The sequence below is a fragment of the Sceloporus occidentalis genome, unplaced genomic scaffold (genome assembly GCF_023333645.1).
Source record: "Sceloporus occidentalis isolate IW3139 unplaced genomic scaffold, rSceOcc1.0.p SCAF_53, whole genome shotgun sequence".
Classification (NCBI taxonomy): Eukaryota; Metazoa; Chordata; class Lepidosauria; order Squamata; family Phrynosomatidae; genus Sceloporus; species Sceloporus occidentalis.
The window spans coordinates 4,143,401-4,160,000 of record NW_028317033.1 but is presented as its reverse complement, the minus strand read 5'-3'; the positions used below and the strand labels follow the sequence as shown (position 1 = coordinate 4,160,000).

Sequence of the window (16,600 nt, the reverse complement as noted above, 5' to 3'; positions counted from 1 at the left end):
ATTTCCCCAGACCTTGGAATGTATTCTTCCATTGGCTCATCCTGGTTTACACGAAGCTGAAATAAAGTGAAAAAGTTTGCTTGGATTTTCAATAAAAAATGAACATGCAATCATATTGGAGTAGTTTTACATTATACTGATCACACATCTGTAGATGACAAAGCAAACCACCACATTAAAAATAACTATGGCAATAAGGAATTGGGGCAGCCATCTTGCTTTTCCAGCAGACCAACCGGAATGTAGTGTTTGTGATAACCCGATTTGTTGTGCAGTGTGTAATGTGCAAAATCTGCAGATTATCATCTATTTTTTATCACTCTGTATAAACAACCGTAAATTCGTTCCAACCCATCCTGACATCCCTCAGTTACCATTTGTCAGAGAAGCAAGAAAAGCTGCAAATATTTAGCTGATTTTGTTGATTACTAGAATATTAGACATTTTATGTATAAAATGACGGGTGAGTGTTAACCTTTAATATATTCTTTATAACATTTTTCCTACTAACTACTTGCATATGAAACATTTAGTTACTGGCCACTAGATGGCAGCACATAAAATTAGTTTATGTAATTTTTTTTTAGCAGAAGAACTGGCCTTCTGGAAACCCCTTTTTAGTGTGAGTAACTGTACTGCTGCTTTTGTGAATTAATTCAACATACAATGCAATGAAGGATAGGTTTACCTCCTCGTCTTAATAAGACCTTTGCTAGTGAGCAGCTACCTTGTCTTGAGTAATATAGTTTTGGAAAAATCATGAGGTTTAGAGTTAAATATCAGCTATGGAGGTTTTGGCCAGCTCTACTTTATACCATGTCATTTTTATAGGATGCTTGGTTTAGGTTTAGATTCTCTTTAACATTTTGGATGGAAATGGGTCCTCTAGTCATAGCAGCTAATGACCATTTGACTACCTGCTAGAGTGGTAAGACCACCTCTAAAACACAAAAATGCTTTATGAATAACTCATTGATTTCTGTACCTCTTGTATTGAAGTTGTATGAGGATGTGCACACAGCTCACTCTGTTTCCATGGCATACAGATATATGCTAAATGTTTAACTACAATACACATTAATCAACGAGTGCCTTCCAAATGCCATCTTTTAATGTGTCCACTGCTGAAGGTGTTTTCTGGCCACCAACTTTATCGAGGCGAGCAAGCATTGCTTCCTTTGTAATGGGCCAGCTGGAGCCAATCATTAGTGTCACATGACAGGCCCAGCTCCATCATCAGCAACTACCCCTAGTCTTCCAGCATGCCCTTCCATAATATTTCAATTAAAAAAACAAGTTGAAAAGACATGACTATGCACAGGTTTCCATGTTTGATGAGGATCAATGAGAACTGTAATTTTGTAGTCAATATTCTGTGTGCTTGGACATTATTGCAATCCCCCTATTTAATGTTTGAGGTGGCCACAGCATAAACTGCAGTTATGTCTGTAAGTCATTTACTTTTCTGACACATACCATGGAATATTTAACCCATGGAAGTACAGACTGACTTCAAATTAATATGTTAGTAATATTATATGTTATGGGTTTTTGGTTTAGATGGTTTACAAAGACTAGTTACAAAGTTAGCACATTTATAGTAACAGACCTAGACCTACATCTCATACTCAGTGGCAACACTAAGTAAGCTATGATGAATGATAATTAATGATGATAAATTAAATGACATGAGCTGTTCTCTGGCTATTAGTATGTATTGTCATTTTTCATATTTTTTTAATTGTTTTTGTGCCCTGACAATAACTCGCATGGTATGGGTCGAAACATTTGTCGCCATGTGTATTATTCAAAAAGTTATATTTTTTGCCTATTGCTGAATTAGTGAAGATTTTATTCATTTATACAGATTATATTTCTCACAACAACTGTATTTAATCCTCTAGTAGGCCAAGGAAAAAACTTTAATTACTGTTAGTACATCAAAGAATTTCCAGTTTCTTACTGCCATGATGCCTCTAGCAAAAAGCTACAAAAAATGGAATACAATATACAACATTCCCATTTTATTATTTTCCCGGTCCTACTACTAAGGAGACTATGTATTTACCTACATAACTTTTTCCTCAACACTGGCCTTCCTCAGAGTGACCTCCTGTAGCTGATATCTGTTGGTTAAACAATAGTAAGAATAACCTTATTCAATAAATAATGTACTCACCCTCACAAAGCTGGCTGGAAACCATCCTTCACAGTCAAGGATCCTCCCCCACCACCATTCCTTATTTGTGGCATCCATTACTTCAATGACACTGCCGACCTTGAAACCCAGTTCTTGATCATCCATAGTGACATGGTCCCATAGGGCTTCTGCGTACACCACACTGCCATCACTTATCAGCTGTGAAGTCAAATTGGACAGTCCCAATCAAATTCTGTATCGATGCAGAAAAGCCAGACCATAAACAATGTGATTTACCTCATTTACTATTAATTTCATGCTTAGTTTTTTATAGTTATGTCACAAAGCAAAAAATACATTTAAGGATAAGATGGAGATTAATGAACACAGATGGACAAATTGCTGAGGGAATCTACTACAATAACTCTTGGTTAGAAAACTTTATTTTTTTTCCACCAATAGAAACGGGAAATCATTTGGTTTTGCTGTATTTTAAATGGAGTGAGAAAAGAAGAAGGCAGGCCAGGTGTGGTGGGGAACAAGCTTGTCCATTGCTAAGCCTATGCTTGTTTTGGGTTGCCTACACAGACACAGGATGACTTTTAGATGGCTTTTGTTATTCCTTCTCTGATTAGCTGGGCTGAGCTGGACTTTACACATGGTGGCTCACCCAGCTCATCATGAGAATATTTATCATTAAAGTCCTGTTACATGAAAAAAACAGTGCTGTTCTGACTACTAAAAGAGGTAACTCTGAAGAATAACCTTGTCTGCTTTGGAGACCAAACATTGCTGATTATCCTTGAAACATTGCACCATGTCCATTGCACAGAACTCATGCCTATAATTAAATTATAATTGCTTTGCTTTTGTTATGCTACTTTGCACATTGTGCTGGAACTAAGATCTGACCTTCTTTAGTAGCAAATGTTTTCAGGATCTCTTAAGATGATCACAGGTGAATCAATGTCTGCCTCTCTGACTTCTGTTAATTAACAAGCTATTTGGAGTTGCTGAAGAAACAGTAAAAAAGCCATTATTGCAGGTACTCGAGTACCAGACTTCATATTGCCATGCTTTGTTTGCTTTGTTTGTCTTGAGTGTATTGAGAGCATATGCAAATGTAGGAATGTTGCCGGGGGGTCTTTTTTTTTTTTAAAAATGACACATTACATTTTATTTATAAAAGTGCAAGCTGATTCTGTAACACCATTACAATAGGTGAAAGTGAACACTAACAGAAACATTACAATTCACATTATGCAAATTTGACAACAGCATGTTGACACACTGGTACAGGAGAAGAGGACCCTGCTCTTGTGAGCTTGCAGTCTATAAAGTGGGGCAGCCCTGGCACTTTAAGTCTGTCAGTCACCTGATGATACATGGATATGCTTTATTATATACTTTTTTATGCTTCCGTTGCATGCTGCTGACATATCCAGTCTCAGAGTACCAAGTGATGTTGGCCAGTGGTGATTGGTCGAGGAATGGTCATGTAGAAAAGCCTGGCGATCTTAAAGATGGGGAGAACAGATCGTTTCATGATGCAGGTTATTGGTATTAGGGGGGTATTCTATGAGCTTCTCTGAACAGGTGAAATCATGGAGAAACAAGTGGGAAAAAGTGATTATGGCTGAAAAAAGACACAAAGCAAAGAGGTTGGTTAAGGAAGTCTCTTAACGCTACCTCTCCTTACTAATATTTACATCATATTATTGGCAATGGGAAGATGCATGGTGCATAAGACTGCTTTAGCCGGTATGCATATGCAACTCTGCTCTACAATTGTATCTATTGTATACAACAGCATGACCTCAGGTAGTGAATTTCATATCTTTACTTCCCTTGTTGTCATATGTAGAGTTCTATCATGCTACATGGTCAAGAACTAAACATTTGTATAGAGATGGTTCATTGTTTGTTTGCTGTATATTTATTTAACACAAAAGTGCAGTGGTCACTTTTGCCCACGTCAACAGCAAATCCTGTAAGCTACTAAAACAAACTGAAGTAACTTAAATTAATGTCAATAAATAATATAACAGGCACACATCCTCCTATTTACCTGTATGTATAGAGAGAAGATACAGCACTGTAGAATATGATAGTGATATATACATCAACAGCTAATAAAATTACTAATAATAATGGGACTAAAGGGCACCAATGGCTTATATTTCAGTTTTTGTTTGTGGGAGATCAGCGTAGTTATTGGCATCACCATGTATAGTAGTTTCAAGTGTCAACCTGAGATGTACCCACCTGCTGGCAAAGAGTAACTAGATATTTTATGTTGTTAAGACAGAAGAACCTTCATGTTCTTCCCAAACAAATCAACTTAAGTTTCATCAGTCCACAAAAGATTTTCCCAGTAGCACTGTAGAGTGTCAAGGTGCTCTTCGGCAAACTTCAGGTGAACAGTGATGTTAAATTGGAGAGCGGCAGCTTCCTCTGCAGTGTCCTGCCATTGTATTACTGGTGCATGAACATAGATGTTAACCAGTTCCAAAGATTCCTTCAAGCCTTTAGCTGTTACTCTGGGGTTCATTGAGCATTCTACGCTGTGCCCTAGGAATCATCGTGGCTGGGCACTCACTTCTAGAGAGAGTATCTACCCTACTAAATCAACTCCATTTGTAAACATTTTGTCTAACTGTGGACTGGTGAATATGTAAACTCTTTGAGATTGCTGTGTAAGCATTTCCAGGTTTATGCAAGTCAACAATTTTTGATTGTCGATTTCTGAGATTTCTTTTTTGTGGGGCATGGGGCATGGCCCACAACAGCAGATGCTTCTTGAGAATAGCAAACTCAAAATGTTTGAGTGTTTATTTTTTTTTTACATCATAGTAGTTCTAAAACACACCTACAATTGAATTGATAGCACTCCAGGTTTGCTAACGGCTGACTCCAACAGTATTTGTCTAAGTGATTAGCCTAGATGTTCACATACTTTTCCAACCCACACTGTGAATGTTTAAATGATACAGTATATTCTATATTGACAAGAACAATACAATAATATGTGTGTTATTAGTTAAAACAGATTGTGTTTGTTCATTATTGTAACTTAGAAGAAGATCAAATTATATTGTAAGACACATTTATACATATACGCCGGCAATTGCAAAGGGTTACTTTTTTTGCCACTGTATAAAGATTAAGTTACCATCAAGTAAAAAGCGTGTGGGATAGGTCGCTCTGCAATGGACTAAAAAAAACTTTACATTTTAACAAACACAAAACAGTTAATCTAATCAGCAAGATTCATACCTTTTCAATGCCATTTTGTGAGCATAAAATTTGTTAATATATTAATGGAATCAAATATCTTAAAATCCATAAGTGATTTTTTGGATTACATTTCAGGATACTAGTATTGAAACCCAGTTTGTCAATGGCATACATACCAGATATACCCATCATCTCACTTATAAAAAACACCCTCTTTAGCGAATGGCAATGGCATCAGGGCAGAAAATTAAACATGTAGAAAGAAAAATATTGTGGAAACTGTGATTTTGAATGGTCTAAATGTAACCATTATGACCATTATGTTATGTTATTTGTTTTTATGTGACAATTCTATCACAGATAGTAAAAATCAATACAGAGTGTCATGCATGTGATAATATGTACACCTCATTGTCTCCCAAAATGTAAATAAAAATAAAGAATTATACCTAAACTTATAACAGCTTGATTCCAGTAGTGCACAATGTTATACATTCAAAAAAACAAAACATATGCATACAAAATATTGATGTTAACAACATTAAATGATGGAGTTATAGGTGCCCACCCCTTGGTATAGCTCTCACTATAGGGGCCATGTGTTAACAAGGCGAAGGTTTATTAATACCATTACGTCAAAGTTGGGCAAGCAGACTGTTGAGCAAACAGATGTTCTAGTGAAACTGTGAGGTCATTTTTTGCGCAGTTCCACAGGGCACAGTATCTTATCTGGGTCTGAGTTCTACCAATCCAGTGGAAGTTGAGTGCAGCCAACCTATAGTGACATTGAGCAGAATTAAACTCACTGGCCACTAAGCACCCCCGAGTTTTGCCAATCACAGGCTAGGATTACAAGTCATAACTCCACAGGTTAGGGTCATACTACAAAGCACTGGAATCTGTATGCACCAGTTATACTGTGCTGCCATCTGCAAACTCAGCCACTGCACCCTCTCAACACCATAATAGAAAGATTCACAGGCTATCTTGTGAAATAATCACAGCTTTATTCACATGAAAACGTTTCGAGGTACTCACCACCTCTTTATCAATGTGTAAATGCTCTGAACTGTCTGGATTGGTGGCTGTTCTGGCCCATGTACACAAGTTAAAAACAGTGGAGTGCTCATCTTACCTGTTTACTTGCAAGGACATCACTGCATGCTTTCTGTGATTTTTATAGGTTTTCTACTCATCTCATTTAGTAAATGTAAGTTGCACAGGGCTGTATACTTTCTCCTATATGTGCTTTGGGCTGTTTTATTAATAGGCCTCTTGTCTGATCTTTCCTTCATTGCTGAATATTGCTAAACCACCTGAGCTAAAGTTATTTTGGTAAATGTAATACATTTTATGAGAACGTTGTAAATTTTGAATGACATCTTCACCATGGGTTCTTCTTAAACCCATCTGAACTTCAAATACACCAAGTTATAATTTGAAAACATGATTAGTGTATACATTTAGACATTTAATCAACTCATATTTCGTTATTAAGGTCTAGAAAGAATTTTTTTCTGAAAAGTGAATATTGAGATTGTAAGCCTTCTATTTAAGGTGTATGCAACATAAACAGTACACAATGAGGAGCCACAGAATAACATATATTTTTGGCACAAATAAATTATAACAGATTGCATAAGCAGACTGCACTTGCTAAAACATTTAACTTCCACGTGTTCACAGTATAGTATTATATTTGTAAATTATTCGGATATAAGGCAAAGTCTCCAAATTTTTGTTAAAAATATTGTACTTATTCTTTGCCTGAGAGAATATTTGCCCACCTCGCGTGCATTTTGTGTGGATATTATAAGCAGTTCTATATTTTAATTAACGTGGATTACTCTTAAAGGAACCCATTGCTTTTTTGGAGCATGATAAATATTTGAGAGTTAAAGGGATGAGCTAGCAAGTATTGATAAACTTGATGTAATGTCTGCCCTAGCAGCTCCTAGCAGCTTTCTTTAAATACTGGCTAAATAAAACAATAGTAATAAGCATTCATGCAAACTAAGATGGAACAATAATACCTAGATGTTTAGGATATTTAGGCCAGATGGCCCCAGTCACAGTTTTTACATAAGGGGTCACTGAGCCTAAGACCAACACTGCTTACAAATGTAAGAGTTTGATATATCTCAGCAATATGACAGTTTTGTGAAAATCTCATCCCCCCCATGCTCAGAGACATAAAACACGAACATGTGCCCCCAATTGTGAAGGCAATTTGGACATTTATCAGTACTTTCAGTAATGGAAGGTAGCCCAATGCATTGGAAAAAAGTGCATCATCTCATTGACACTTTCAAGATTACAGGGATATCAAATAACCTAATAACCAAATAAAATGGAATAATATCTAACCCCAAATCCTATGCATTCTTACTTCCTAGGATATTATCCATGAAATATCAGATTGTGCAAACAACTGAGAATTGATCATGCCTTGCTATTCTATAGGCGTTGCTGATTTCTCTTCCTTTGACAACTTCCGTAATTGACAGCTGGACCCTGTCTCATGTGTATTACCGAATGCGTTTAAAGGCAATCTTCTGAAAAGGAGGTATATGGATTGTTTGTATTTTAGTACTACTCCTGGATAATACAGCCACCCAACATTTCCCGAACATGATATTGGATGTAACATATTAAGATAGAATAATGTGCTACAGTGTTAATTCTACTGAAACAAATGATACAGATGTGCATTGTGCATGGCAGTAAAGAAGCTCTGTAACACATCTGTATAGAGATGCTACTAAATTGTTCCATGTATAACCATGAAATGATAATACCGAAAACAACAATGGGTTAAAATAATTGCATGGAAAATGTGCATAACACAATCACAACAGCACATTAAATATGCCATTACAATACGTGAATCATGACACATGTCAAATCAATGCCATGAGTATTTTCGCCCTGCGTGAAAGAATGGACTCCTGTCCTCCATAGACGTATAATACCTGAAGACAGACACGAGCTGAGACTCCATAACCCCGTAACTACAGTGTTCAGAGCCACTCTGCTAAAATCCAAGACAAAATCATTTTTTTTGAGATTTAGATTGTTTCCATGAATCAGCTGTTTTGTTTTCAATTCCACATCCTATGATTTGCATTAATAAATACAAAAATACACAACATAAATTAAAAAATGAATGTTGTGCAGGAGAGGACAGCCACAGCAATTATGTAATAAAGTCTGTCCATTTTGAGAAGGGCAAGTCTGCAAGGCACATGTGTGGGCTGCAGTAATTTGTGGCTGGACACATTGTCGAGGTGACCAAAAATGGGAACTGGACAACGGCAAAGCTGACCTGCTGATCTGAAACCAGGTTCTGGATACGCAATCCAAGGTGGGGTGGGCTCAGAAAAAAGCCAAGAGAAACATCAGTACAACATTAATAAAGATGAGAAAAAGCAAAATGACAAAGACAACCACACGTTGGGTTTCGGGGTTCATGTTGCATCTGAGGATAGCGTGAAGTAGGCTCCATTTTTGCTTGGCTCTATCTGATGCCTTTGCCATGTCTCTGCCTCAGCTGAGCAAACTGCGTTCTCAGCAAGCAAATGCTGAGCGATCCTTTCTGGCTGCACACAATGGAGCTGTTGTGCAGCTGTCGGAAAGAGGAATTTATCTGCTCTGCATAGTCTTCTCTGAGGCAAGGCACATGTGCCTCATTCATTACCTTCTGCAGAATTCAATATATAATCCCAGAGCTTTATAACCCTTAAGAGCTATGCAGCAAGAAATCTGCCATCCGCTTTCATGAAAGCAGCAGAGAAGGTTTACAGCCTTAGCAGGATGATGGAGGTATTTAATTCTTCTTAGGAGAAAAAGCCTTGCATTCTGTAACAGCGACGTTTGCTGAGATATTGGCTTTCTCACGAGCCAATCAGATGTTTGCAGAATATGGTATCTAGGATACACACAGCCTTAAGAGGGGGGAAAGGAAGTGTGTGTGTGTAGGGGGGTTTGCTTTGACACATTTACAATAGCACAGCATGGTCTGATCTATATTTCCTTGTCTACTTCTATTTAAAGCACGTAATCATTTATTATATGAAAAATCATTTATTCTGTGAATAATAATAACAGAAGGATGGTAGCTGGGGATTGTAAGTTATTTAAGAAATGCCCTCCCCGTTACTATTCACCCATTATCTGACTGTGTGGAATATGATGGAACTATATAAATCAATTTATAATCATAATGATATAATTTCTATGCTATATTTTAACACGCAAATATAAAATTGTGCAAATAATTCACCCATAAATAAACATATCTTTCATTTTATAATCCTGAAAATTCACATTTGAAAGCTAGCAACTGCACCCCAAGCAAACCACCACACCTCTGCAAGAAAGGTATACAGATTGAACCAGGAGATCTCCATATTCATCTCTGTTTTGTGTATTATCATTTTCCTGTTTCTGTCCTAAGCTAACCGTTTGCCCCGTCTATGCAGTATGAGCATTCCTGGCTCTTCCTGTTTTCATTTGGCAAGATTTATGTCATGTCAGGTCTTCTCTTATGTCTGTTTATTTCATTTTCTCTGCTCCACCAAACCCCTAATCTCCTATATCTGCCCTCCTTAGTGCCACTGTCCACCCTAAAAGTATATTTAAGTCTCTCTCCCATAGCCCCATAAACCTGCAACACATTCCTCCATCTTCCCACAATTCTGCCCTCCCATCCGCCCTTGTGCTGTTTTACTATATAGAGACAGTTTACCAACAGATTTACACCTTAATCCCTTAACCCAGGGGCGCCCAACATGCGGCCCGCGGCACCTCAAAGTGCGGCCCGCGTGAGACCAGCAACCAGGGCAACCGGGATCATAAGAGCCCTGCTGTGCTTACCTGTGGGAGGGTCTTTTGTACTCCACAGAGGAAGCGGAACTCAGCAGAGTTCACGTGACATCACATGACTCTGCTCCAGTCCTGCTTCCTCTGTGCAGTACAAGAGAACGCAGAGGGAGGCCGCGCCCCCTGCTGAAGTCTGTGAGCGGCATCCAGAGAGCTGCAGTGCAGGTAAGGGGGTAGGTGTTTGAATGAGTATGCGTGATTGAGGGAATTCATTTGTGAATGAATGAATACAATAACAATATTAATTTTTTATATGATTGTTGACAGCAATCACACTCCTATCATGCCCAGCCAACCAGTACATGCTGGAATCTGGGTATGCCTGAGATTGCTATTAACAATCATAATATATATATATTATATATATATATATATATATATATATATATATAAATATATTAACATTGTTATTACATTTTTTGTATAATTTTGGTGTGTAACTCACTTTTATTAAAAGTGTGGGATTTTTTAATTATTTTTAAAGGTGGGGGGGTCGTTTTCGGCTAAGTGAACCCTGAATTTTCGGTTTTGGTCAAGAATTTTCATTTCGGTGTATCCCTTGGATAAATAGAACTATTTCATTTTTACTTATCCAGAATCCTGAATTTGTAGTCAGAAAACTTTCTAGGCCCAGAAATCAGTGAGAGGAAAAGTAAAGGTTTTGTGTCATTTACTTTATTTTAATCTGCATATTTTATTAAAGGCCATATTTTCTCACAGTGAAAAATGAGTGCGGCCCTCACACGTATACAATTCTGATGAAGTGGCCCACTGCAGAAAAAACTTGGATACCCCTGCCTTAACCAGTAGAGGGCACCAACTCTTTGTATCCATTCACTACCCACTATGCTTGGACTAGTCCAAATCTTTCCACTCTGTATTTTTTCCGCCTCTCTTTCTTTTACTTCTGGGGATAACTCTCCTATTCCTGATCCTCCACATGTTTTCTTCTGTACTCACATCCATCTACAGAATCATCTCTCCCTTTCTCCATACCTTACGTTTCTTCTTAGTTTAATTCTGTTGGATTAGACGTGAAATCAGCCCTAGGGTGTCTTAAAAGTTGTTATAGAAGCTGATGGGTGCGGAATGGAAACTGCTCACCAGAACAGCATGCATGCTAAGAAGGGGTTTCTATAATAGATATGGTTAAATTTATACATAATATTCTATGATGGTATACATGTCTATTTTGTTTAAATATGTTTTATTTAAAGACTTGTATTATACATACGACATATAATAAAACATTTACAAAATCATGAATATTTCAACTTACTTTTTGGTTTTTTGTTTCTGTCCAAAAGGTGCATAAGCCACAATGAGAGAAAAATACCTAATTGCCTAATTGGCATGCATTTGTTGGGCGGTGGTATAGAAGCCTGGCCAAAGGTATTTTTAGTGGCCAGGGCAGGGCCACCTGCCTAATTTACCCTTTTAGCTTCTCAGATATGTACTTTATTGCAGGGGGTAACAGAGTTCACAATCAGAGGCTGTAGATGAGCTCTGAAATTCCCACACTTGAACACATGCATACTTGTGCGTTTCACCTCTCTGACACTTACAGTGTAAAGCATTAACACATTTCATACTAATCGGTATAAAGATTTTTTGGTGGGTTATTAATAATAAGTGATTGGTGAGACTCAGCTGTAGACTAGCAATGTATCATTTGTTTTATTGGCTTTAACATGGACCTTGGAGAGCAAGCCACAACCCAAAATATAGGATACAGAATAACAGGTATAGGGACAACATGTAATAATGAGCAGGTAATGAAATAATGTATATATTTGAATCTATGAGAAGGTCTATTTTATAGCATTAATCAACTAAATAAAGATATCTAACAAATACGATAATGACACATGCCTGGGCAGGGACAGCCCTAGTATGTAGGCAAAAAAGGAAGCTGATGCCAGTTACCACCATGATGATCTTTTTAATGTTAACATGAAGTGTAGGTAGGAAGAGGGCGTCAGAAACACACCATGCCTAGGGTATACAGAAACATAAGAACTTCTAGGTCCAGCCCTGTCCCTGAGAGAAAGCTAAAAGTCACTTTTAATACCTGGTAAATCGCTGGGTCAGCACTGGATTCTCCAGGTGGAGCCCTGCTTTCCTAGGTCAGTTTTTCTACGAACTGAGGTGCTGTGTTCATGTCCATACCTCTCCCACTAAGAAACGTTTCCAAGTACGCCGCTTGCTGGATAGCATGGACAGAGCTATATTGAAGAACTGTCCAACAAGGAAAGGAGATGTGGATTCCTGTGGGTGGAACACCCATGACAGCTACTCCCAAGCAATGTGGATGCAGTGTGAACTAATGGAAACCACGGCTTGTGTATTGTGGCACTTGAGCTGATTGTGACATTGTGCGCAGTGGCGGAAAGTTGGTAGGTATGGATGGGGGAGCAGGATGCAGAGTTAGATGAGTTTGACAAGCAGTATTTTTCAATGGCTAAACATCTAAATGGCTTATATAGGTAATAAAGTAATCTTATTTCACTTCTAATAACTATATTATAACAACTTAAAAGCATGTGTGTGATGGATAAGAATTACGTACCTCATTTATTGCCAGCTGCTCCCCACCTCCACCGTACCGATGACTAGATACATGCAGGTCTTCATAAAAATCTTCATCACTTCCCAGATCATCAGTAAGCGTTGTTCTGTCAAGTGACCCATCGGCGATTACTAAAAATAATAATAAATAATTCCTTTTGTTAAAAATAGCAATCATGCATTTTCAAGCTAAAAGCTTTTAACAGCAGCTAATGCTATGATGCTTGCAAAGTAATCCCATATAATGCAACCAAATGGCATATATACTAAGTATACTACCAATATATTTAACTTCTCTGTGCAATGCAAGTAAGGTGTATTCTCAGATGGCCCTTTGTTTAATGAAAAAGGTTATGGTATTTCAGAGTACAACATACATATGCATGCCTCAAAATCCTGAGGGGTTTTAGTGAAAGATATTTACACCTAGGCTGGCTAGGCCTGTAGCCACCTCACTGACACTGTGCACAGCACAGTGAGGGAGCTACAGGCCACAGTACTGAGAGAATCTGACCTGTAGTTACCTCGCTGACACTGTGTGCCAGGAAGTGACATCATTTCCATGCACACAGCATACAGGCAGCAGTACTTAGAAAATCTGACCTGAATCTGCTTTTCTGACACTGCACGCTGGGAAGTGATGTCATTTCCGTGGCACAGAGAGGGAACTACTGTGACCTGTTGCTCCCTCGCTGTGCTATGCGCAAGTAAATTATGTCACTTTCCGGCACGCAATGTCAGTGAAGCAGAGCAGAGCAGAGCTCTCTCCACCGATTGTCTATAAAGGACATCTGGGAGGCAAGCACTGGATAAGGTAAGTATCTCACAAGAAAGAGCCCCTTTTGTCTTACTGCTCCAGTGCCCAACCACCTTTATCTGGCATTGGGAAGAAGAGGCCCCATCACAGCATGAGTGCACAAATAGGGCGCATAATGGGATATGGAGCTGGTAATGGCAGCAGACAATAAATAAATTAATATTTTTATTAAGATATCAAAATGAATTTGAGCTGCACAATGCTGGTGAATATTTAGTTTCAAGCACAACAAACAGTAAGTGTAAATGATGTTAGCCCAACATTATTATTATTATTATCTTTAATTTATATAGCGCCAACAGTTTACGCAGCACTTAATACAATACATAAATTCAAGGGATATGACAAGACAAGGATTGACAGTCAAAGACAAACCGATACATTCGGTGGAGAGAGCTCTGCTCGCAAACTTACTATACAAGTTTCCTTTTTATTTTTCAGTTGATCCTAATTTCTAATAGAAAGATTAGCTAGAGGTCCCACTTGGGTCAGAAGTACAGCAACATCCATCTACTATTATGAATAAAGCCTCCAATATCTCTTTACATTCACTAAAATGTAATACATTTAATGCAGTTACATTTAATACATCTTCAGAACAGCACATAAAAGGCAAGTATTTAAAAAATCAGATTAAATTAAAGCATGACTCACAGCACTATAAAAAATGATGGTGAGCATTCCCAGGGTATGATATCATATTTCCATGCAGTACAAGCAATATCTCAAAAGGTTCATAATAAACAATTGCGTCATACATTATGGGTTCATGGAGGTTTATCATTATTTTATTTAAAATATACTATGAATTTGTGGAATACTAGAAAAAGAAGTATTATGTATTTGCTATATGTAATCCTAATTATCTACCCTATCAGCTTTTGAACATTCTATTAAGCATCTCTGTGTCGCATTGACAAAAAGATTCAAAAGACAGTCTACTTAATACATCATATCATACAGTGAAATCATAATAATAGATGCTTGTGGTTCTGTTAAGCGGAGAAGATGTAAAAAAAAATAGTAAAAAGCTATGTTACGAACAAAGGTTTACTGTAATCTGTGCAGTAGGCATAAAATAACCATTCGTTTTCTAAGGAGTTTCCTTCGGTATTCACTTGTGTGCACAATGGCTTTTTTCCTAAATGGCTTTTTTCACCATTTAAAATATTAGAGGTGTATGGTCCCTTTAAATTTGTATGTGGTCCATTTTTCAAATGTATTGGGGGATTCTGCAGATCCATCCACTTGCAACCATGAGTCTGGTACCCTAAATATGGCTGGGTTGGAAGCTTTCCCTGCTGGGTATAATCGTAGACATGAAACCTCATAATATGTTTTACTCAATGAGGGTAGGGCAGTTATCCAGGGAATTCACAACTACAAGTATTCCCTGGTTCCTTCTTGGGACCACCATGTCCAACCCAGGAAACACAGTGGTATTCCTTCCGATTTCTAATCATGTTAGTGATTTGAAACAGGAATTTTAGTTCTGGACTTCTCTCACAATAGATATAAAGGAAGCTGAAGGGTACTCGGGGTGTTGTGAATGGAACACTGATGATACCAGAGCCCTGATGTAGCTCTTTCAACAATTCCACCCGGAGAACCAACTTTGTTTCCTTCATATTTGTTATGTTCCACACACGCCTGTCTCTATAATGCTTATCACCAGGGCCGGCCCGACAATGGAGCCAAGTGGTGTTACGCCGGATCAGGCACCACAGGTGATGGACCCACGATGCAGAGATGGCGAGAATATCCGATAGACAAGCCGGGATCGAGACAGGCAGCACAGGGGCGTGGTCAATGCAATAGCCGGGGTCGGGGCAGGCAGCACAGGATCAAGGTCAAATAACAAAGCCGAGGTCGGGACGGGCAGCGCAGGATCAAGGTCAAATAACAAAGCTGAGGTCTGGTACACGTGGAGATCAATCAATTCGCAAGAGCACCCAGAGAACATTAACATGGACTCGTTGAACGGGCAATGAAACAAGGAACAGGAAGGTTTAAATAGAGCCAATGGCGGGAGAGCAGGTAAGATGACGTCATCGCGACCGGCGCAATAGCGTCGTCGCGATGGCAACAACAAAACAAAACTTCCTGCCTGTGTTACCTCCGTGAAAGACGCGGAGGGGCCACACAGGCAGGGGAGGTAAAACACCCTCCGTGGACATGCAGCGGCGATCAACCTCTTGATCGCCGCCGGCATGCCCGCGGCGGTTAACTACGAGGTCCTCTCTGCCTGTGTTGCCGCCGCGAGCGACGCGGCAGTGCCACACAGGCAGAAGAGGTACTGGTCGGGTGCCGCGAGCATGTAGCGGCGGATCGTTTCTCCGATCGCCGCTGATATGCTGCGGCAGCCCCAACAGAACCGTCATTGACCGGGAGGCGTGCCTGCTCTATACGCACGCCCCCTCGTGTGCGTGTAGAGCGCACGTCAGTACACGACGCGAGGAACGCCGTGGGACCCCGGCCGGACAGGTAGGTGTAACAAGTGGGGCAATCGCTCCAGGCGGCACTTTTGAAGGGGCGGCCCCAAGCCCTTTTTTTTTTTTTTTTTTTAAAAGCGAAAGAGAGAAAGGGGCGCCGAGTGGTTTTCGCTTACCAAGCTGTCAGTACCCGCTCGGCGCCCCTCTCTCTCTCCTCTGCGGCGAGTCTCCCTGTTCGGTTTCGGTGCCGGCTTGTAATGCTGAGTGCCGGAAGATTTCCGGTGCTCAGCATTACAAGCCGGCACCGAGACCGAACAGGGAGACTCGCCGCAGGACTGCTGAAAGGTAAGTACAAGGGGGGGGGGACGGAGGGAGAGGAAGGGTAGATAGGGGGGGGGCGGCATTTTAAAATTCGCCCCAGGCGGCATTTTGCCTTGGGCCGGCCCTGCTTATCACCTTCAATTTTACCGCATGAAAGAGTCCAGGGCTTCCTGTCTAGTAGGATTTGTTTTTATATATATATTT

The 16,600-nt window shown here is 39.3% G+C and overlaps 1 protein-coding gene across 2 annotated transcripts in view; it reads right to left on the bottom strand.

Annotated features, from left to right (window-relative positions):
- Positions 1 to 16,600, bottom strand: part of LOC149288239 (rho guanine nucleotide exchange factor 4-like) — a 41,814-nt gene that overhangs the window by 10,589 nt on the left and 14,625 nt on the right. Inside the window, exons 2-4 of one of the 2 annotated variants that reach the window (XM_089491936.1) lie at positions 12,828 to 12,958; positions 2,180 to 2,359; positions 1 to 56 (exon numbers count right to left, since the gene is read on the bottom strand). The exon at positions 1 to 56 is cut by the window's left edge and continues 136 nt beyond it. In XM_089491936.1, the coding sequence (XP_089348062.1) occupies positions 1 to 56; positions 2,180 to 2,359; positions 12,828 to 12,958 (367 nt within the window). Of the gene's footprint in view, positions 57 to 2,179; positions 2,360 to 12,827; positions 12,959 to 16,600 lie in introns of those variants that run through there. The other variant, XM_089491937.1, reaches the window with a different exon arrangement.